Raw genomic sequence first — 24,885 nt, 5'->3', positions numbered from 1 at the left:
AAACTCCTAAACCTTTCATCCAATTTTAATGTGGATTCCTTCAAATGAAAGCTGAAAGTCTGAACTTCAACTGCATCTGAATTGTTTTGTTTAAAATTCATTGTGGTAATGTCTATAACCAAAATTAGAAGAATGTTGTCTCTGTCCAAATATATATGGACCTAACTGTATACAGTGCACAGTACCACTCCTCCTGTCCTGTATATATACACTGCACAGTACCACTTCTCCTGTCCTGTATATACACTTCACGGTACCATGTCTCAGTATCTGTATTATTCTGTATACGGTATATACACTGCACAGTACCGCTTCTTAAGTCCTGTATGCTGGGTATGTGTATGTATGTATATATTGCAGTGTACTGCATATAAATTCCTCAACATTGAATTTACAACACCAAGAAGGAAAGGTCACAAAATTACATAAATCATAGGATGGATAAGACAAGTTAATGATGTGCAAATGATGAAAAAATGGGAACAACATTTTTGAAACATTTCAAGTTATTCAGTGCTGAGGGAGAGTGCCAGGTGAAGAGATCCCTGCATTTCTCTACCTTGGCTGCTTTCAGTGAGATTATTAACCTTTTCAGCCTCCAAGCCTCTTTTTACCTTCATGACCAGGCTAAATTTTACGATTCTCACCAGTGTCATTTTATGTGGTAATAACTGTGAAACACTTCAGCGGATCCCAGTGATTCTGAAAATCTTTTTTGTGACATATCGTACTTCATGATAGAGGTAAAATTTGTTAATAATGATTTGCGTCTATTTGTGAAAATATTGGAAATTTGACGAAAATGTTGAAAATTTAACCTTTTTCAAACTTTTAATTCATATGCCATTAAACCAGAGACTTATGTCACACAAAACATAGATAATAAATAACATTTCCTACATGTCTAGATTTTATCTGCACAATTTTTTTTGTTAGGAATTCAGAAGCGTTCAAAGTTTATCAAAAATTTCTCATTTTTCCATCAAAATTTTCATAACAATTTTTTTTTAGGAACTACATTTGAAGTGACTTTGGGGTCCTATATGACTGAAAATACCCCAAAGTGACTCCATTTAACCCCTTCATGACGAAGCTTTTTTCAATTTTTCATTTTTCGCTCCCCTTCTTCCCAGAGCTATAACTTTTTTTTTTAATCTTACATCAATATGGCCATGTGAGGGCTTATTTTTTGCGGGACGAGTTGCACTTTTGAACAACACCATTGGTTTTACCATGTCGTGTACTAGAAAACGGGAAAAAAATTCCAAGTGCGTGAATTGCAAAAAAAAGTGCAATCTCACACTTATTTTTTGTTTGGCTTTTTTGCTAGGTTCACTAAATGCTAAAACTGACCTGCCATTATGATTCTCCAGGTCATTATGAGTTCATAGACACCAAACATGTCTAGGTTCTTTTTTATCTAAGTGGTGAAAAAAACTTCCAAACTTTGCTAAAAGAAAAATTTAAAAAAAATTGCTCTATTTTCCGATGCCCGTAGCATCTCCATTTCTCGTGATCTGGGGCCGGGTGAGGGCTTATTTTTTGCGTGCCGAGCTGACGTTTTTAATGGTACCATCTTTGTGCAGATACGTTCTTTTGATCACTCGTTATTGCATTTTAATGCAATGTTGCGGCGACCAAAAAAATGTAATTCTGGCATTTTGACTTTTTTATCGCTTCGTCGTTTGGCGAACAGCTTAATCCTTTTTTATTGATCTGCGATTCTGAATGCGGCGATACCAAATATGTGTAGGTTTGAATTTTTGTATTGTTTTATTTTGAATGGGGCAAAAGGGGGGGTGATTTGAACTTTTTTTTTTTTTATTTGTTTAATATTTTTAAAACTATTTTTTTTAACTTTTGCCATGCTTCAATAGTCTCAATGGGAGACTAGAAGCTGCCATAGCCCAATCTGCTCTGCTACATAGAAGCGATGCTCAGATCGCTGCTATGTAGCAGAATCACAGACTTGCTACGAGCGCCGACCACCGGGTGGCGCTTATAGCAATCGGGCACCAAAAACCATAGAGGTTTTGTGTCATGCTGACACACCGGTGACCCGCGATCACGTGACGCAGGTCAGCGGTGAACGTATTTCTGGCCCGATGGCCGGAAGCTCTTGTTAAATGCCGCTGTCAGTTTGACAGCGACATTTAACTAATTAGTATCCGCAAGCGGATCGCGATTCCGCCTGCGGCTATTGTGGGCACGTCGGCTGTTCAAAACAGCTGACATGTCCCGGCTTTGAGGTGGGCTCACATCAAAGCGGGGATACTGACATCGGCGTATTAGCACGTCCGATGTCAGTAAGAGGTTACTGAACCCCTCAAAGTGCTCAAAACCACATTCAAGAATTTTATTAACCATTCAGGTTCTTCACAGGAATTTAAAAAAATGTTAATGGAAAAAATGAACATTTTGCTTTTTTTCACAAAAATGTTACTTTAGCCCCATTTTTTTTATTTTCACAGGGATAGCAGGAGATAATAATACTCCATATGTGTGGGAAAACTACTGTTAAGGCCCATAGCGTGGTTTTGAATGGAAGGAGCTCCGTTTTTACTTTTTGAATGCAAAAATGGCTGGAACTAATAGTGAATCATGTCGCGTTTGTAGAGCCCAAATGTGCCTAAACAGTGATACCACACATGTGACACCATTTTGGCAACTAGGCCCCTCAAGGAATTTATCTAGATGTGTGATGAGCACCTTGAACCCCCAGGTGCTTCACAGAAGGTTATAACCTTAAGCCATGAAAATAAAAAAATAATGTTTTCCCACAAAAATGTTTTTTATTTTCACAATTATATCAGGAGAAAATGGACCCCAAAATTAGTTATCCAATTTCCCCTGAGTACATTGATACCCATATGTGGTAAAAAACTTTTGAGGTATAGTGCAAAGCTCAGAAGGAAAGAAGAGCCATATTGGAGTTAAGATTTTGTTGTAATGGTTGGAGGGTGCCATGTCACATTGGCAGAGCTCCTGAAGTGCCAGAACGGCAGAAACTCCCCATAAGTGACTTCATTTTACAAACTACCCCCCCTTCCCGATGAATTCATCTAGGGGTGCAGTGAGCATGTTGACACCACGTGTGCCTCACAAAATTTTATACCATTGGGTGGTGAAGAAAGAATAATTACATTTTACCACTAAAATCTTGTTTGAGCACCAACAAGAGATATACACTCATAAATTAGGCGGGCTCTCATCGCTACTGAAATTCCAAACATGTGTACGCTATATGTGGTTTAGGCACAATATGGGACTCAGAATGGAGGGGGCATTTGGATTTGGGAGCTCAAAATTTGCTGAATTTCTTTTGGGGGCCAAGGAGCCATTTTGCTTATTTAGAGACTTTTTACTACTAGTAGCGTGGAAGCCCCCTATATTTTTGTAAACAGGTGATAGACCTGAGTGGGGACTTGATTTTTTTGTGGATTAATTTGAAGCTTTTGTTGGGAACATTTTACAAAACATTTTGCATCACATTTATCCTGAGCTCTATGCTTGGCACTTATATTGGGATTTCTACCTAAGTGTCCAAGTGACGTGATTCAGATGAAACCCCTGAGGGATCCACTCAATCTAATAAGGCAGCAGAGTTACTCTGGACTTCGTCTGGTCTCTGTTCAGCAGGGTCCTACTTTTCAGAAGTGTACAAAACTGTGTCGCCCGCACTTTTATGCATGCCTAAAAAGACGGACACTGCCAGATTATAGGCCGGACGCATCCACGGTGTCCCGATCTGCCTCATTATACAGAATCTTCTGCTGGAGGGTCTGTTTGAATCACAGATTTCATAGATTTACACAGAAAACCAGGTGTAAGTGCTCAGCTTTGAGCGCAGGATAAATGTGCACCGAGCCTTACTCTCTTTGGGAGGCAGAATTAACAAATCAACAGCGGGTGATGAATTGGTTTTATTTATTTTTTATGCCATTCATCGTTCGGTATAAGTAATTTAACAACTTTATTATTCAGATTGACGCAATTACAGTGATACCAGATTTATTTATTTATTTTTTTATGTTTGGCTGCTGTCACACACTTTTTATTGCAAAATTTGCATCGCCATATTTTGAGAGCTATAATTTTTCAATATTTCTGCTGACAGTCATGTTTGGGCTTTTTTTCTGTGGAATGAGTTGACTCTTTTACGGATACCATTTTCGGGCACATGACCTTTTTTGATCGCTTTCTATTCCGATTTTTGGGATGAAGAATGAACAAAAACCAGCAATTCAGGATTTTTTATTTATTTTTTGATCCATTCTGCGTGTGGTAAAATTGATAAAGCAGCGATTACAGTGATACCACATTTATATCATTTTTTTATGTTTTGTCGCTTTTACACAAATATTTAACAGAAAAAAATAATTATTTTTGCATCACCTTATCCTGAGAGCTATAACTTTTTTTTTTACTTTTCCACTGTTGGAGCTTTATTGTGGCTTGTTTTTTGCTAGACAAGATGTTGATTTCAGAGATACCAGTTTTCTTTACATTTGTTTTTTTTTATCGAGTCTTACTCCACTTTTTGTTCAGCGATATGATGAAAAAGCATTTTGCCTAGTTTTTTTTTTTTTTTTTCTAAACTGGTGTGACAGTTTTATAGGCCGAGTCGTTCTGGACGCTGTGATACCAAATTTGTATTTTTTTTAAACAATTTTTACAATTTATTTTTTATATATTCTTAGTTAGTCCTTCTATGGGACTTTAACTTTCAGCACTTTGATTACTGTTATAAAACATTGCAATTCACGAGCATTGTAATGCTTTATAACAGTCAATACTGCACCAGCATGGTCTAAGGGGCTTGCCGTAGCCCGATGAGGGAACATCATATTCTTCTTACTCTCAGGATTATGGTGTGGGTTGACATAATGTATGCCAGACCCCTCCAATCTTCATTCCAGGTGCACTTACAGCTCAGTGTTACATTGATTTGGCTTTGAAACCAGTGGTAAGGCCATTTCTCCAAAGTGTCCAAGGAGACGTTTTTCAACAGAACACAAAACCCCATAATGCAGCTGCTACAGTGAGGTGCCGTGTGGCCTGAACATGCTACCATGGACTGCAGCATCTTTGGATTTGTCTTTCATTGAACTTATTTTGGACTTCATTGGTCTCCAATTACAAAGGAGGTGCCAGCAGCGGATCTTGATGATTTGCCCAAGTGCATTCAGCAGAACATTCCTCAGACAACCATTAATAATCTCACTGATAGCAGGCTGTAAGTGCGGGGCATGGATTTGACGCTCCTACTCAATTTGGAAAATGTTGCTTGACCAGCACCTCCAAAAAGAATAAAGCTAGTGTGAACAGATGCAAGCTGCCATGACTGCATAATATACAAACTAGAAAATACAGCAGACTCTGTAAGCGCTAAGATACATGCAAACATCGAATCAATTGGATTTAAAATGCATTACTGCATGTTTAAATTTTTAATAAATGTTAAGGTACCTTCACACTCAGCGACGCTGCAGCGATACCGACAACGATGTCGATCGCTGCAGCGTCGCTGTTTGGTCGCTGGAGAGCTGTCACACAGACAGCTCTCCAGCGACCAACGGTGCCGGTAACCAGGGTAAACATCGGGTTACTAAGCGCAGGGCCGTGCTTAGTAACCCGATGTTTACCCTGGTTACCATCGTAAAAGTAAAAAAAAAAAACACTACATACTTACCTTCCGCTGTCTGTCCCCGGCGCTCTGCTTTTCTGCACTGACTGTGAGCACAGCGGCCGGAAAGCAGAGTGGTGACGTCACCGCTCTGCTTTCCGGCTAGCCGGCGCTCACAGCCAGTGCAGAGAAGCAGAGCGCCGGGGACAGACAGCGGAAGGTAAGTATGTAGTGTTTGTTTTTTTTTACTTTTTCGCTGGTAACCAGGGTAAACATCGGGTTACTAAGCGCGGCCCTGCGCTTAGTAACCCGATGTTTACCCTGGTTACCAGTGAAGACATCGCTGAATCGGCGTCACACACGCCGATTCAGCGATGTCTGCAGGGAGTCCAGCGACGAAATAAAGTTCTGGACTTTCTGCAGCGACCAACGACATCACAGCAGGATCCTGATCGTTGTTGCCTGTCACACTGGACGATATCGCTAGCCAGGACACTGCAACGTCACGGATCGCTAGCGATATCATTCAGTGTGAAGGTACCTTTAGGTTTAGGTGCCCATCAAAGAAAGGTCACCTTGACATGGTTGATGGGGACAAATGAATTGGCCGATTTATGCACTAAGAACCTTAATTTTTGTAAGTACATTCTATATTGTAGCAATACATTTTAAATCTCATTTATTTGATGTTTGCAGGTATCTTTGCGCTTACAGGGTGCTGCTGTATTCTCCTGTTTGTTTCCATTTTTTTCATCATTTGCAGATCAGTAACATGTCTATCCATCCGGTGATCTCCATAATTCCAGCATTTTTCCTTCTTGGTATTGCATTTTCAGAATTTGAAGACTCCCCTGGTTTGGTTGACCACAATGGACGTCGGACCAGGGAAGCACAAATCTCTATTACGGACTCTTTTTTTACTCAACAATCTCACATATGCTACGTCACGTGTATGGCAAGCTTTAGTGCTTTAACTTATTAATGCAATGCTCACTTCTAGTAACATAGTAACATAGTAACATAGTTAGTAAGGCCGAAAAAAGACATTTGTCCATCCAGTTCAGCCTATATTCCATCATAATAAATCCCCAGATCTACGTCCTTCTACAGAACCTAATTGTATGATACAATATTGTTCTGCTCCAGGAAGACATCCAGGCCTCTCTTGAACCCCTCGACTGAGTTCGCCATCACCACCTCCTCAGGCAAGCAATTCCAGATTCTCACTGCCCTAACAGTAAAGAATCCTCTTCTATGTTGGTGGAAAAACCTTCTCTCCTCCAGACGCAAAGAATGCCCCCTTGTGCCCGTCACCTTCCTTGGTATAAACAGATCCTCAGCGAGATATTTGTATTGTCCCCTTATATACTTATACATGGTTATTAGATCGCCCCTCAGTCGTCTTTTTTCTAGACTAAATAATCCTAATTTCGCTAATCTATCTGGGTATTGTAGTTCTCCCATCCCCTTTATTAATTTTGTTGCCCTCCTTTGTACTCTCTCTAGTTCCATTATATCCTTCCTGAGCACCGGTGCCCAAAACTGGACACAGTACTCCATGTGCGGTCTAACTAGGGATTTGTACAGAGGCAGTATAATGCTCTCATCATGTGTATCCAGACCTCTTTTAATGCACCCCATGATCCTGTTTGCCTTGGCAGCTGCTGCCTGGCACTGGCTGCTCCAGGTAAGTTTATCATTAACTAGGATCCCCAAGTCCTTCTCCCTGTCAGATTTACCCAGTGGTTTCCCGTTCAGTGTGTAATGGTGATATTGATTCCCTCTTCCCATGTGTATAACCTTACATTTATCATTGTTAAACCTCATCTGCCACCTTTCAGCCCAAGTTTCCAACTTATCCAGATCCATCTGTAGCAGAATACTATCTTCTCTTGTATTAACTGCTTTACATAGTTTTGTATCATCTGCAAATATCGATATTTTACTGTGTAAACCTTCTACCAGATCATTAATGAATATGTTGAAGAGAACAGGTCCCAATACTGACCCCTGCGGTACCCCACTGGTCACAGCGACCCAGTTAGAGACTATACCATTTATAACCACCCTCTGCTTTCTATCACTAAGCCAGTTACTAACCCATTTACACACATTTTCCCCCAGACCAAGCATTCTCATTTTGTGTACCAACCTCTTGTGCGGCACGGTATCAAACGCTTTGGAAAAATCGAGATATACCACGTCCAATGACTCACCGTGGTCCAGCCTATAGCTTACCTCTTCATAAAAACTGATTAGATTGGTTTGACAGGAGCGATTTCTCATAAACCCATGCTGATATGGAGTTAAACAGTTATTCTCATTGAGATAATCCAGAATAACATCCCTCAGAAACCCTTCAAATGTTTTACCAACAATAGAGGTTAGACTTACTGGCCTATAATTTCCAGGTTCACTTTTAGAGCCCTTTTTGAATATTGGCACCACATTTGCTATGCGCCAATCCTGCGGAACAGACCCTGTCGCTATAGAGTCCCTAAAAATAAGAAATAATGGTTTATCTATTACATTACTTAGTTCTCTTAGTACTCGTGGGTGTATGCCATCCGGACCCGGAGATTTATCTATTTTAATCTTATTTAGCCGGTTTCGCACCTCTTCTTGGGTTAGATTGGTGACCCTTAATATAGGGTTTTCATTGTTTCTTGGGATTTCACCTAGCATTTCATTTTCCACCGTGAATACCGTGGAGAAGAAGGTGTTTAATATGTTAGCTTTTTCCTCGTCATCTACAACCATTCTTTCCTCACTATTTTTTAAGGGGCCTACATTTTCAGTTTTTATTCTTTTACTATTGATATAGTTGAAGAACACTTCTAATGAGCGGCAACTCAGCAATCAACCTCTGATGGTACTCCCATCATCAACCTCTAAACTCAATGCAACGGTCACTGAGCAGAGAAACATGTGCAATCCGCCTACAAATCCCAGAAAGCCAATACGCCCTTCAGTCAGTAACATCATACATACTGGCGGACAGAGGCCAAAAAAGACCCCTGTGCAAGAACAGTTTATGAGCCCTTTGCAGTTTAGCAGCTCATCATAATTTACAATTCGATGTGATTTGGAGATGGGGGTGGCCCGCTTACCTCTTGGGCCCTTGTACAACTGCACAGGTTGCACCAATGATATGTCCACCCATTATCATACATGTCTAATGAGCGGGCAGTTGTCCACCAGTTGTACGGGTGTTTTCCAGCATCTGAGCTAGAAATGAGTGGGGATTGGGTTATCATCACTTATTATAATAGCGCCATTTATTCCAGGGGTATACATAATAAAAACATAAGTACAATAATCACCGCCTGGTATAGGAGGAGAGAGGCCCCTGCCCACGAGGGCCCACAACCTAACTCCCAACCTTCCAGCACTAGTTCACTCCTCAGAGTTCTGCTGACTTCTGCAGTCTTGGCCTTATTTTGGTTATGCATGTTTTTGTGAAAACAAAACCCTTGAACAATTTACATGTAGGGGTTTACATATATTTTCAGGAATATATTGGTGTCTCCTCTTTGTGCAGGATGTGCGGCAACATGAGCCCGGAGGGCCTGAATTTACTTGAAATCGACTTGGTAAGTAAAAGGTACCGTAGATTTCCTTTAAACCGGATTGTCCCAAGGACAGTTTAAATGATCATATTCAATTTTGTGACGATTGAGAGCAGAAACCAAAGATCTTCGCTATAGGTCTGTATAGGAGCAATAAACACAAAAGCCGCGATTCATTAAGACTGACATTTCGTAGCCCATTTTTAATGATGGGCATGCAGGAATAAGATGCACCAAATTCATTAAGAGGTGTAAGCCACTTAAAGGAGATATCCAGACCTCCCCCCCCCCCTATGTTGCTAAGCTTATTGAAGCGTAATTACTATCTACCTGCCTATTCTGCCCTTCCATGAGTTCTCCTGGCTCAGAGCGGTCATGGACTGCTCTTGTCGGTGATTTTCCTGCTTCATGTGATGTCATATCAATAGAGCAGTTGCTTCGCTCTACTCCGCCGAGGGTGCATCACTGCCAATGTTATATTGCTTGACAGCTGGTTCAACGTTAATACCGTGGAGAGCCGGCTGTCAATAAATATGAGGGCAGCAGTGTCGTCCCCTTGACGGAGCAGAGCAGAAGAGAAGGAACTGCTCTGTCAACGTGACCTCACAGGAAGTAGGACAATCGCCAGCAGGAGTGGTCAGTGACTGCTCTGTTCCGGGAGAGATCGCCTTAGGGCAGAACAAGCAGGTTTTTTGCAACTACCTGCCTATAAATACTTAGCCTCATATTGAAAATAGTCCTTGGATAACCCCTTCTATAAATTCAATGTATGTGTTCAGTGGAGTGTGCCTCGTCTGAAATGTTACTCCAGCCAGGGACTGGAGTAACATTTCAGATATAATGTATGCCTCCACTTTTGATGAATTTGTCAGGCAGGCAATGCCATACCCCATCCTGCCACATCAAAAATTGAGCGACTTGTCAAGGTGTTTTACCTGAGAATTCTGGCATAAACACTTAGGTGAATCAGGGCCAAAGTGTTGGAATTTTCAAATGTATTTGTAAAGTTGCTTTATTTTCTATTATATTTGCTGAAATTTATTTAATGAGATGTCTTAGACCATATTTTTAATGGTTGTACACATCATACCTTTTCATGGAAATTAGTGAGACGTAAAAATCTATAAGAGCAATATAAAGATATCATAGAAGTAATTTGTAAGGCATTCTGTATCGGCTCACCTAGAATCCCCATCTTTATATTTCCTATTAGATATGCAAATTGTCTCTTCAGAGAGGAAGATGACTAGACCTCTAGCGCCACCTATTGGAAGCAATGATTCTAAAAGTCAATATTGACTCTTTAATGAGCTTTGCAATATGAATTAGGATAAAAGGCAAACCAGAATCTCAATTTGCAGACACTGTGTTTCAGGGTGTTACCCCCTCATCAGTACACAGTATGAGATTTGATTTGGCTAGGTGAGAGGCTCTGGACAGGCTGTATGGTTGCATCATGCAACAATGCAACCTGCCATTTAGATGTAGCAGAGCTAGATGAGTCGTGGGACAAATGGATTAACTTCTGAGCGGACAGGTGAGGAATATTGTTGTTTATTATTTTAATTCTCTTAAAGGAGACAATGACATCACTGGAATGGGCAATGCAGTAAGTATGGTTTACTTAAGATTGATTAAAGGAGTCTGTGTCATTCTTTCAATTAAAGGACTTTATTCTGGGTGTGTGTGTTTTATACAAAATGACTATGGGGTTAGTAATTGGGGCATCTTTATTGACGCCTCTCCATTTCTATCCTCTGGTCTTGATGTCACCTGACAATACTAAGGTGACATAAACCCCACAACTATCACCCCACTTGCTACCACATCAGGACAAGTGGGAAGAGCAAGGCTAAGTGTTAGAATTGGCACATCTTAAAGATGCCTTTTCTGGAGTGGCTTAGAGCTGATGTTTTTAGCCTTGGAGGGGGCAATATCCGTGGCCCTTTCCTAGACTATTAATATCAGCCCACAGCTGTCTGCCTAGCCTTTGCCAGTATTAATTACATGGGGACCCTACATCATTTTTTGGGGGATCCCCCATTTTAATAGCTAGTAAAGGCTAAGTACACAGCTGTGAGCTGATATTATTACCCCCTTCCCAGGCTATAAACATCTGCCCCCAGCTGTCCGCTTTCCCTCTGCTGGTTAAGAAAATTACATGGGAGCCCACGTCATTATTTTCAGAAAAATAATCATTTAATAATTAAATCCATGTACAGTAAGCTGCACAGGCACTGTACTAATTATACCCTATATGTGACTGGCATCTTTATATCTATCTAATCTGTGTATATTGTTGTGAATTCTGTGGCTGAGTTCACTTCTGTGGTCACAAGTGGTATTGCAGTCTCTGGGCTTCCTCCCTCAGGTGTTTTGGTGAGCTCGTTGGCTGCCTTGCTATTTAGCTCCACCTGAGTCTGTCTTCCTTGCTCCTTGTCAATGTTCCAGTGTTGGATCTGAGCTACTGCATCTTTCCTTGGGCCTGCTGCTCTGCTAGATAAGTGCTTCTAGTTTGTTTTCTGTTTTTTCTGTCCAGCTTGTTATTATCTTTTGCTGGAAGCTCTGAGAAGCAAAGGGGTGCACCGCCGTGCTGTTAGTTCGGCACGGTGGGTCTTTTTGCCCCTTTGCGTGGTTTTCGTTTTAGGGTTTTTTGTAGACTGCATAGTTCTCTTTGCTATCCTCGCTCTGTCTAGAATATCGGGCCTCACTTTGCTGAATCTATTTCATTCCTACGTTTGTCTTTTCATCTTGCTAACAGTCATTATATGTGGGGGCTGCCTATTCCTTTGGGGTATTTCTCTGAGGTAAGTCAGGCTTGTATTTCTATCTTCAGGCTAGTCAGCTCCTCAGGCAGTGCCGAGTTGCATAGGTAGTGGATAGGCGCAATCCACTGCTGCTTCCAGTTGTGTGAGGATAGATCAGGTACTGCAGTCTACAGAGATTCCACGTCTCAGAGCTCGTCCTATTGTTTTGGGTTATTGCCAGATCTCTGTATGTGCGCTGATTACTGCACGCTGTGTTGCCTGATTGCCAGCCATAACAGTACAAGGAGCCATTCAATGATTTCCAATAGAGGGAAAAAAGAAATCCTGACATCATTTTTTTTTCTTAGCTCTGTCTTCAGTCTTTTTTTTCCCCTAGACATTAGAGTGCTTCAGGACACAGCTGTGGACATGGATATTCAGGCTCTGTGCTCCTCAATGGATAATCTCGTTGTAAATGTACAAAAGATTCAAGATACTATTGATCAGAAATCGATGCTAGAACCAAGAATTCCGATTCCTGATTTGTTTTTTGGTGACAGAACTAAGTTCCTGAGCTTCAGAAATAATTGTAAGCTATTTTTGGCCTTGAAACCTCATTCTTCTGGTAATCCTATTCAACAGGTTTTGATTATTATTTCTTTTTTGCGCGGCGACCCACAGGACTGGGCGTTTTCTCTTGCACCAGGAGATTCTGCATTGAGTAATGTTGATGCATTTTTCCAGGCGCTGGGATTGCTTTACGATGAGCCTAATTCAGTGGATCAAGCTGAGAAAAATCTGCTGGCTTTATGCCAGGGTCAGGATGATGTAGAAGTATATTGTCAGAAATTTAGAAAATGGTCAGTACTCACTCTGTGGAATGAATCTGCACTAGCGGCTTTGTTCAGAAAGGGTCTCTCTGAAGCTCTTAAGGATGTAATGGTGGGATTTCCTATGCCTGCTGGTTTGAATGAGTCTATGTCCTTGGCCATTCAGATCGGTCGTCGCTTGCGCGAGCGTAAATCTGTGCACCATCTGGCGGTATTGTCTGAGAGTAAACCTGAGCCTATGCAGTGCGACAGGACTATGACTAAAGTAGAACGGCACGAACACAGACGTCTGAACAGACTGTGTTTCTATTGTGGTGATTCTACTCATGCTATTTCTAATTGTCCTAAACGCACTAGGCGGTTCGATAGCTCTGCCGTTATTGGTACTGTACAGTCCAAATTCCTTTTGTCCATTACCTTAATGTGCTCTTTGTCATCATATTCTGTCATGGCGTTTGTGGATTCAGGCGCTGCCCTGAATCTGATGGATTTGGATTATGCTAAACGTTGTGGATTTTTCTTGGAGCCTTTGCGGTGTCCTATTCCGTTGAGAGGAATTGATGCTACACCTCTGGCCAAGAATAAGCCTCAGTACTGGGCCCAGCTGACCATGTGCATGGCTCCTGCACATCAGGAAGTTATTCGCTTTTTGGTACTGCATAATTTGCATGATGTGGTCGTGTTGGGGTTGCCATGGCTACAAACCCATAATCCAGTATTGGATTGGAACTCTATGTCGGTAACCAGCTGGGGTTGTCAGGGAGTACATGGTGATGTTCCATTTTTGTCTATTTCGTCATCCATTCCTTCTGACATCCCAGAGTTCTTGTCGGACTTTCAGGATGTATTTGAAGAGTCCAAGTCTGATGCCCTTCCTCCGCATAGGAATTGTGATTGTGCTATCGATTTGATTCCTGGTAGTAAATTCCCTAAGGGTCGTTTATTTAATTTGTCCGTACCTGAACACACCGCTATGCGCAGTTATGTGAAGGAGTCCCTGGAGAAGGGACATATTCGCCCATCGTCGTCACCATTGGGAGCAGGGTTCTTTTTTGTAGCCAAGAAGGATGGTTCGCTAAGACCGTGTATTGATTACCGCCTTCTTAATAAGATCACTGTTAAGTTTCAGTATCCCTTGCCATTGATTTCTGACTTGTTTGCTCGGATTAAGGGGGCTAGTTGGTTTACTAAGATTGATCTTCGTGGTGCGTATAATCTGGTGAGAATCAGGCAGGGAGATGAATGGAAAACGGCATTTAATACGCCCGAGGGTCATTTTGAGTATCTGGTGATGCCGTTCGGACTTGCCAATGCTCCATCTGTTTTTCAGTCTTTTATGCATGACATTTTCCGCGAGTATCTGGATAAATTCTTGATTGTTTACTTGGATGACATTTTGATCTTCTCAGATGATTGGGAGTCTCATGTGAAGCAAGTCAGAATGGTTTTCCAGGTACTGCGTGCTAATTCCTTGTTCGTGAAGGGATCAAAGTGTCTCTTCGGTGTGCAGAAAGTTTCATTTTTGGGGTTCATCTTTTCCCCTTCTACTATCGAGATGGATCCGGTTAAGGTTCAGGCCATCCAGGATTGGACTCAGCCGACATCTCTAAAAAGTTTGCAGAAATTCCTGGGCTTTGCTAATTTTTATCGTCGCTTCATCTGTAATTTTTCTAGCATTGCCAGACCATTGACCGATTTGACCAAGAAGGGTGCTGATTTGGTTAATTGGTCTTCTGCTGCCGTGGAAGCTTTTCAGGAGTTGAAGCGTCGTTTTTGCTGTGCCCCTGTGTTGTGTCAACCTGATGTTTCTCTTCCGTTCCAGGTCGAGGTTGATGCTTCTGAGATTGGTGCGGGGGCGGTTTTGTCACAGAGAGGTTCTGGTTGCTCAGTGTTCAAACCATGTGCTTTCTTTTCCAGGAAATTTTCTGCTGCTGAGCGTAATTATGATGTGGGCAACCGAGAGTTGCTGGCCATGAAGTGGGCATTCGAGGAGTGGCGTCATTGGCTTGAGGGTGCTAAGCATCGCGTGGTGGTTTTGACTGATCATAAGAACCTTACTTATCTTGAGTCTGCCAAGCGCTTGAATCCTAGACAGGCCCGTTGGTCGTTGTTTTTTGCTCGTTTTGATTTTGTGATTTCATACCTTCCGGGCTCTAAAAATGTGAAGGCGGATGCTCTGTCTAGGAGTTTTGTGCCCGACTCTCCGGGGTTATCTGAGCCGGCGAGTATCCTCAAGGAAGGAGTCATTGTGTCTGCCATCTCCCCTGATTTGCGGAGAGTGTTGCAGAAATTTCAGGCTAATAAACCTGATCGTTGTCCGGCTGAGAAACTGTTCGTCCCTGATAGGTGGACTAGTAAAGTTATCTCTGAACTTCATTGTTCGGTGCTGGCCGGTCATCCAGGAATCTTTGGTACCAGGGAGTTGGTTGCTAGATCCTTCTGGTGGCCATCTCTGTCACGGGATGTGCGTGCTTTTGTGCAGTCCTGTGGAATTTGTGCTAGGGCTAAGCCCTGCTGTTCACGTGCCAGTGGGTTGCTTTTGCCCTTGCCGGTCCCGAAGAGGCCTTGGACACATATTTCGATGGATTTCATTTCTGACCTTCCCGTTTCTCAAAAGATGTCTGTCATTTGGGTGGTCTGTGATCGCTTTTCTAAAATGGTCCATCTGGTGCCCTTGGTTAAATTGCCTTCCTCCTCTGATTTGGTGCCTTTGTTCTTCCAGCATGTGGTTCGTTTACATGGCATTCCTGAGAATATTGTTTCTGACAGAGGTTCCCAGTTTGTCTCGAGGTTCTGGCGAGCCTTTTGTGGTAGGATGGGCATTGACCTATCTTTTTCCTCGGCCTTCCATCCTCAGACTAATGGCCAGACCGAACGAACCAATCAGACCTTGGAAACATATCTGAGATGTTTTGTTTCCGCTGACCAGGATGATTGGGTGTCATTTTTGCCGTTGGCTGAGTTCGCCCTTAATAATCGGGCCAGCTCGGCTACCTTGGTCTCTCCATTTTTCTGCAATTCTGGGTTCCATCCTCGTTTCTCTTCAGGACAGGTTGAGTCTTCGGACTGTCCTGGTGTGGATAATGTGGTGGACAGGTTGCAGCAGATCTGGACTCAGGTAGTGGACAATTTGACCTTGTCCCAGGAGAAGGCTCAGCTTTTCGCTAATCGCAGACGCCGTGTGGGACCCCGACTTCGTGTTGGGGATCTGGTTTGGTTATCTTCTCGTCATATACCTATGAAGGTTTCCTCTCCTAAATTTAAACCTCGTTTTATTGGTCCGTATAGGATTTCTGAGATTCTCAATCCGGTGTCTTTTCGTCTGACCCTCCCAGACTCCTTTTCCATACATAATGTATTCCATAGGTCGTTGTTGAGGAGATACGTGGCACCTATGGTTCCATCTGTGGAGCCTCCTGCCCCTGTTTTGGTGGAGGGGGAATTGGAGTATATTGTGGAGAAGATTTTGGATTCTCGTGTCTCTAGACGGAAACTCCAGTATCTGGTCAAATGGAAGGGTTATGCTCAGGAAGATAATTCCTGGGTTTTTGCCTCTGATGTCCATGCCCCAGATCTTGTTCGTGCCTTTCATGTGGCTCATCCTGGTCGGCCTGGGGGTTCTGGTGAGGGTTCGGTGACCCCTCCTCAAGGGGGGGGTACTGTTGTGAATTCTGTGGCTGAGTTCACTTCTGTGGTCACAAGTGGTATTGCAGTCTCTGGGCTTCCTCCCTCAGGTGTTTTGGTGAGCTCGTTGGCTGCCTTGCTATTTAGCTCCACCTGAGTCTGTCTTCCTTGCTCCTTGTCAATGTTCCAGTGTTGGATCTGAGCTACTGCATCTTTCCTTGGGCCTGCTGCTCTGCTAGATAAGTGCTTCTAGTTTGTTTTCTGTTTTTTCTGTCCAGCTTGTTATTATCTTTTGCTGGAAGCTCTGAGAAGCAAAGGGGTGCACCGCCGTGCTGTTAGTTCGGCACGGTGGGTCTTTTTGCCCCTTTGCGTGGTTTTCGTTTTAGGGTTTTTTGTAGACTGCATAGTTCTCTTTGCTATCCTCGCTCTGTCTAGAATATCGGGCCTCACTTTGCTGAATCTATTTCATTCCTACGTTTGTCTTTTCATCTTGCTAACAGTCATTATATGTGGGGGCTGCCTATTCCTTTGGGGTATTTCTCTGAGGTAAGTCAGGCTTGTATTTCTATCTTCAGGCTAGTCAGCTCCTCAGGCAGTGCCGAGTTGCATAGGTAGTGGATAGGCGCAATCCACTGCTGCTTCCAGTTGTGTGAGGATAGATCAGGTACTGCAGTCTACAGAGATTCCACGTCTCAGAGCTCGTCCTATTGTTTTGGGTTATTGCCAGATCTCTGTATGTGCGCTGATTACTGCACGCTGTGTTGCCTGATTGCCAGCCATAACAGTATATACTGTATGTATTCTATCTATTCTATTCTGTTGGGTCCCGCTGTGGTTTTACTGTATGCGGCAGATGAATTGCCAGCGTTTTAAAGGACATCAGTGTGTAAAAATTGGACAGCACTCGCATGGTCCGAGTCCTGTGCAATTTTTTTTTTTTTTATACGCACTCATTGACTTTTATTGCCGAATGCAATCCGATTTCCGATTACAATCACAGCATGCTGTGATTTTTTTTTCCAGTCTGATCGTGATCTGATCCGAGCTGGGGCTAAAAATCACAGATGAACACACAATGATAGAATAACATTTGACCGAATGCAATATGTTTTTTACCGAAAGTGTAAAATGTTACAATAATTTTTTGGAGTTTTATATAACACAAAAAAGGACCTCAGAGCAAGTACTACTTGATGAATCAAAATATATTCAATTTTTCAGCCCCCCACCTCCATAAAAGCTGCAGCTATATATTTGCCAACGGAGTGCACAGCCCTAATCCCTGTCTATAGACTGTATTCAGCTACTCTTCCTGCTCTCGCTCCCTTCCTAGGCTAAATGCAGATTCTATATGATACAAACAGCAAAGCACACGATTAGCTCTTGGAAGGGCTGTTAGTATGATGGCTCAGCTTCGGCACCAGTATCAGCACTACAAGCCTCTGGTTCGTTATACTGGCACACAGGTCTAGACAAGTACTCTCTCTCCAATATGAAGTGTCACCGAGCTGTGCAATGGCGTCAGTGTGCCGAGCCAGACGGTGCCGGTCCTTTTATAACCCCTAACGATGTCACGCGGGCCACAACCAAGATGGCTACAGCCAATCCCACTTGCTTATTGGCTGCGTAACAGGCGCCAAAGATGCCGGGCGGGGATTCGAGTTTTACATAGAACACCGCCCATTGCTCGCTGAGTAACGAGTGCATCCGATCACCGAGATACACTAGTGATAACAGAGCATCACCGTGCACGCTCTCTCATCTCTAAAAATTGCAATTCATAAAACGTGTTAAAAAAGTGGGAAACCACTAAATGACACCACGACACAGAAAATCTGTGTATAGCTGGAGGTAGATGGAAGTGCATATGAGACATGTAGGATTATGTTTGTGGTGGTTGGTAATGGATGGTAATAGATATTTATATATTCTTTATGGTGATACTATTTGTTATACCCCAGATAATTATTAATTACTTGTATCTTATATATACTGTACAATACTTATTGCACATCCTGCATTTATCATATGTACTTCCATCTACTGCCTTCTATACACAGAATTCCTGTGTTGTGGTGCCATCTAGTGGTTTCCTACTTTTTTTTTTTAAACATGTTTTATGGATTGTAATTTTGTAATGATTAATAAAGATAACAATTTTATTTTCCAGGTATGGTTCCAAGTGTACATTTTTTGTTGCGTAGGTTAGCTACTACCTCTGCAGTCTATCAGAAGTGTCCAGTTTCCCTTGCAAGGAATGCGCTTGCAAGTCCTTTCCTTGAGAGTCTGTAAGTGCTGCTCTGAAGGTGGCTGGATTACTGGAATGCTCTTGAACTGATCCAGCGCAACAGAGGAAAAGCTGTTTTAGGTTTCAGCATAGTAGAACACACAGTTCAGAGCAGTGTCACGACCATGCCGCTGGTCTGAACTCTGTCATCAGGAGCAACCATCTCACTTGTCACCACTGATGTACTGCCAATGGCAGCAGGCCATGTGGATGCTATGGGGCCCGTGAGCCGAGTGCTCTGCCTGTCATCGCACGTTCAACTGTATCGGCATCCTGGGTGCCAATACTGTTCAAAGTAATGATAAAAGAGTGATCATCAGTATGACGCTAGTCACTTCTCACGGCCAAACCGTGAGTCAGAGTGGTCAAGGAGTCCAAGGTCAGAAGCCAGGAGGATACGTCATAAACAGAAGGAAGAGACAAAAGTGTAATCAGGTAACGTTCTGAGGTCAGAGTACGGGGAGGATAACACATCAGAGCTGAAGGGGTTAAACAGACGGATGGTCAGAACGAACTCCAAGGTCAGGCAAAAGATCAAGCATGCAGAACTCAAGGCATAGGAGAACAAACCTCACAAGCTGAATGTACATCTGGCAGAGTTCTGGGAGACACAGCTCAGTTAAGAAGCATGGCAATTACCTGGAATAATAAACACATGGAGACAGCCGATGCCTCACAGTCTCAGATTGGATAGATGAGCTGTCAATCAACACACCAACAGCTCAGCATGCCCCAGTACCAGATTGGATGGCCAAGCTGTCAATCAAAGTAGTGACTGCTTCAGCACACCCCTAAACCAGATTGAACGGCCGAGCTGTCAGTAGCTGCATCCTAGACACACTGAAGGGTAGAACCGTGACAGTACCACCTCTTCTAGGGGGGCCACCGGACCCCAGGTTTCCAAGGAAAATTTAGATGGAAGGCGCTGACTAATTGATCGGCCTTCACATCTCAAGAAGGGACCCAGGATCTCCCCTCTGGTCCATATTCCCTCCAGTGGATGAGGTGCTGGATTGAAATACGGACCCTCTGAGAATCCACAACCCTTTGAACCTCATACTCCAGGCCAGCGTCTCTAGGATCTCATATGGACCAATAAACTTTGGACCCAACTTCACCAACGGCAGCACTTTAAGTTTAATGTTCCTGGAAAACAACCAAACCTTGTCCCCAATCTTAAAAGCAGGACCCACCAAACATCTTCTATCGGCCTTTCGTTTTTGTCGAATCTGGGCAGTCCCAATATTCTTTTGAACCTCCCTCCAGACAACCACAAGTCTCTGCACGGCGACCTCCACCCCAGGGCATTCAGAACTAATTCTAGAAAATTCACCAAAATGAGGATGAAAACCATATTTGCAGAAGAAGGGAAGGTTCCAGTAGATTGATTTACTCGACTGTTAAAAGCAAACTCAGCGAGAGGTAAAAACAAAGACCAGTCCTCCTGTCGAGCTGCCACAAAGCACCTTAACATTTGCTCCAATGGTTGATTTGTCCTCTCAGTCTGACCATTTCAGGGTGATAAGCAGATGAAAATGACGGGTCAATCCCTAGTTTACTTCAAAAAACTCTCCAGAGTTTAGAGACAAATTGTACTCCCCTATCAGACACAATATTCAGAGGGATCCTATGTAACCTTACAATATGAGAAATACACAATCTAGAGAATCCTGACAAAGGAACAAAATGAGCTTGTTTGTTGAATCGATCAACTACCACCCAGATAGCAGTCTTCCTATCAGACAGAGGCAAATCTGTAATGAAATCCATGGAGACAGCCGACGCCTCAGAGTCTTAGATTGGATAGTTGAGTGGTCAATCAACACACTGACAGCTCAGCATGCCCCAGTAGCAGATTGGATGACCAAGCTGTTAATCAAAGGACTGACTGCTTCAGCACAACCCCAAAACCAAATTGAACGGCCAAGCTGTCAGTAGCTGCATCCCAGACACATTGAGGGGTGGGATCGTGACAATCAGCTTATACTTCCTCCTCCATCATTTTCTCTGTGTCTGATGTCTCAGAGCAGGCATGATGACATCACTACATGGCGCCCATTGTGCTTAGATGTTCTGCCTTTCAAAGTGCTTGCTGCAGACAAAGGGGGAAGGAGGAGGAGAGGTGAGTATTTTTTAAATTGGGGGCATAATACTGTATATAGGGCACTATAGGGAGTGCATTATACTGTATAGAGGACTAATGGGTGCATTATACTATTTGGAGGACTATGGGGAGTGCAGTACCCTATATGGAGGACTATAAGAAGTGCATTATACTGTATGGAGGACTATGGGGAGTGCATTATATTGAATGGAGGACTAAGGAGAGTGCATTATGCTGTATGGAGGACTATGTGGAGTGCATTTTACTATATGGAGGACTATGAGGAGAGCAGTATACTATATGAAGGACTATGGGGAGTTCAGTGTACTATATGGTGGGCTATGTGGAGTATATTATACTGTATTTAGGACTATCTGGAGTGCATTATGCTGTATAGAGGATTATGGGGATTGCATTATACTGTATGGAGGACTATGGGGAGTACATTATACTGAATAGATGACTACAGTCAGTGCATTATACTATATGGGGGACTATGTGGGGGCTATTATAACACTGGTCCACGCAAATTTTTCTGGCAAAAGGTTTTAAAACATATTTTAAGTCAATTTTGGCTGCTGATTACGAATATGAACTCCGTTTTTGGCTATCACATCAGGATTTCGAGATTTTTTTCAATTTTTGATGAAAATTACTCCTAATGTTTTATGATAAAAACACATGATTTTCGGTACCACATTTTGTATATTTTTAATCAAGGAATAACAAAGATTACAAAGTCTATGTACAGCAAATCAAATATACTTACAGAATTAAACTACAAAATATAAAAACACATATATATGGCACACAGATGAATGACAAATGGCAGTTATTTGAACTTTCTTTTCTTGGTTGATCTGTGATGTACGGCTTCTGGGTTGTCTCTCATCAAGCTCCAGCAATAGTCGCCATCATATGTGAGTCCCACCGGCCTTGATACCGTTCTTCCATTGTTTTAATGTCCTGATGAAAACGGTCCCCTTGTTCCTCGCTCACATCCCCAAGGTTCTCTGGAAAAAAGTCCAAATGGCTGTGTAAATAGTGAATCTTGATACTCGTTCTACATCCAAGATTTCGCAGACTCATTAGTAGCTTTTCCACAATCTCTTCTTAGTTGTCTGCTTTCTTATTCCCTAGAAAATTCTGCACCACATTACAAAATGCATTCCAAGCTCTTTCTTCTGTCTCATTCATTGATGTGATAAAATTTGGGTCTCTCATAAGTGTTCTTATTTGAGGTCCATCAAATATTCCAGCCTTTTTCTTCTCTTCACTAAGACCAGGAAAAGTTGAACATATATAGTTCAAGCATTCTCCACTGTGATTGAGAGCTCTGACGAACTGCTTCATCAATCCAAGTTTTATGTGTAAGGGAGTAAAGACAATGTCCTTCTTATCCACTAGAGGATCATGGATGACATTCTTATCGCCAGATGCCAAACTCTGTCGCTGAGGCCATTCAGTTTTCACCCAATGCTCTGCTGTAGCTCTACTGTCCCAGTAGCACAGAAAACAAGGGTGTTATCATAGCAAATGGGAATTATGCATGTTCAAAGAAAACAAAGATATTCTCACATTTATTGGGAGACTAGATGAAAACTAAATTTACGTTAGTGAACCGTATAAACCGGCACTTTTCATACACTACTTATATTTATCATGGAATTCATGAAAATGGGCTATATACCTAAACGTGATGTGATAGAGAAATTATAAGATCAGATTTGAATTCAGCACCCTCAAATTAGTCTAAAACTGTTCTTAAAGTCCATGCCAGAAAAAAGTTATCTTTTTTGTAGACCAGTGTAATATATGGAGGTCTATGTGGGGGCGAATATAATATTTGGAGGGCTATGTGGGGGGAGCCTTTATACTTTATGAAGGGCTATGTGGGGGGCATTAATAATAATAATAATAATAATAATAATCTTTATTTATATAGTGCCAACATATGCCGCAGCACTTTACAGTTTAAGAGTTCATAAACAAGTCATAAGTAACAACGTTTAAAATAATACAGTAATTGAAGTAAAATAAGGCGACCCTGCTCTTGAGAGTTTACAATCTACAATGAGGTGGGGGGAGACACAAAGTATTGGTGCGAATTTACAATGTTGGTCCAGCTATCTTGTGGGAGTGGGGATAGATAAAGGCTGCATGAGATAGTCACCAGCCAGCATTTGTGGTGCTGTTGGGTGTGTTGGAATTTAATGGAGGATTATTCTCAGATAGGTATTGATTAGGGAACGTGATAGGCCGCTCTGAACAGATGTGTTTTGAGGGAGCGCCTAAAACTGTGTAAGTTGTGGATAGTACTAATTTCTTCGGGTTGAGTATTCCAGAGGATTGGCGCAATACGGGACAAGTCTTGTAGCCGGGAGTGGGAGGTACGGATTAGTGCAGAGGTTTGTTGAAAGTCGCTTGCAGAGCATAACAAGCGAGTAGGCCGATAAACAGAAATGAGGGAGGAGATGTAGGGGGTGCCGCACTGTGAAGAGCTTTGTGGGTGAGAACAAATACTTTGAATTGGATCCTATAATGAATGGACAGCCAGTGTAGGCGAAGAGCGGACGCGTCCGAGTACCGATTAGCTAGATGGACGACCCTGGCTGCTGCATTATGGATGGACTGGAGAGGGGAAAGTCAAGTGAGGGGGAGGCCAATTAATAGAGTGTTACAGTAGTCCAGGATGGATTGGATTAGGGCAACAGTTAGGGTTTTTGTTGTTTCCATGGTGAGAAAGGGATGTTCTTTAGGTGTAAGCGGCCATAGCGGGCAAGAGATTGTATATGGGAGGTGAAGGAAAGATTGGTGTCGAGCATAACACCCAGACAGCGCACCTGCTGCCGGGGTGTTATTATGGTGCGACCCACAGAGAGGGAGATGTCAGATTTAGGGAGTTTAGTAAACGGCAGGAGCAGAAAAAGTTCAGTTTTGGAAAGGTTGAGTTTCACATAGAGAGCGGGGATGATGTTGGAGATTGCGGACAAACAGTCACTGGAATTCTGTAGTACAGCAGGGGTAAGGTCAGGGGATGACGTGCACAGTTGTGTGTCATCGGCATAAAGATGGTACCGAAAGCCAAATCTGCTGATGGTCTGTCCAATTGGGGTCTTGTAGAGAGGGAAGAGAAGAGGCCCTGAGGGACCCCAACAGTGAAAGGAAGAGGAGAACAAGTCGAGCCAGCGAACGATACACTGAAGGAGCGGTCAGAAAGATAGTCAATGCCTATTGACTGGAGCATAGAGAGTAGGAGATGGTGGTCAACAGTGTCGAAAGCTGCAGAAAGGTCGAGAAGAATGAGCAGAGAGTGGTCAGTGTTACATTTTGCTGTCAGAAGGTCGTTAGTCACTTTGATGAGAGCAGTTTCTGTTGAATGTTGGGGACAAAAGCCGGACTATGATGGATCTAGGAGAGAGTGACTGGAAAGGTAACGGGTAAGGCAGGAGTAGACCAGGTGCTCCATGAGTTTAGAGATAAAGGGGAGATTGGAGACTGGGCGGTAGTTATTTGTGCAGGATGGTTCGAGAGAGGGTTTTTTTAATAATGGAGTAATGATAGAGTGTATGCAAGCAATTATACAGTGTGAAGGTTTTTGTGGGGTCCATCATACTGTGTGGAGGGCTGTGTTGTAGGAATTATACAGTTTAGAGGGCTAGTAGGCGCCATTATACAGTGTGGTGAGGTGTGAGGCCATTATACTGTTTGTAGGGCTAGTGGGGGTCATTATACTGCGTGGAGAGCTGTATGGTGGTCAAATTTGGGGGGATGATACCGTTTTGGTGCACCATATTTTGCTTGGGCAGATAAGCAGGGGTACAGTAGGGTCACCATACTGTGTGTGTGGAGGGTACTGTGGATGAAATCACTGTGAGGGTATCATACAGTTATTGTGTGGCACTTTTGTTGGCATCATACTTTATTGGGCAATGAAAGGGGAATCTAGGGCTTCAGTAGGAAGAAAATTAATTTTTCAAGGCTTTAAAGATGTGAGCTATGCTCTTCTATGACCACGCCGAATATTATTATTATTTCTTGTTGGGGATGGGATGACTCAATTAGAACTGTTGCTATGGGGCCCCATGAGTTCTATGT

The 24,885-nt window shown here is 42.7% G+C and overlaps 1 protein-coding gene across 1 annotated transcript in view; it reads left to right on the top strand.

Moving 5' to 3' along the window:
- The window catches only part of LOC138677022 (patatin-like phospholipase domain-containing protein 6), an 89,613-nt gene that overhangs the window by 23,250 nt on the left and 41,478 nt on the right, over positions 1–24,885 (top strand). Inside the window, exon 2 of the mRNA XM_069766816.1 lies at positions 9,168–9,219. Coding sequence (XP_069622917.1) covers positions 9,169–9,219 — 51 coding nt within the window. The 5' untranslated portion in view covers position 9,168. The remainder of the gene's footprint in view (positions 1–9,167; positions 9,220–24,885) is intronic.

The sequence above is a fragment of the Ranitomeya imitator genome, chromosome 4, assembly GCF_032444005.1.
Source record: "Ranitomeya imitator isolate aRanImi1 chromosome 4, aRanImi1.pri, whole genome shotgun sequence".
Classification (NCBI taxonomy): domain Eukaryota; kingdom Metazoa; phylum Chordata; class Amphibia; order Anura; family Dendrobatidae; genus Ranitomeya; species Ranitomeya imitator.
Note: the sequence above shows the minus strand (reverse complement) of the source record. Positions and strands in the feature narration are given on the sequence as shown.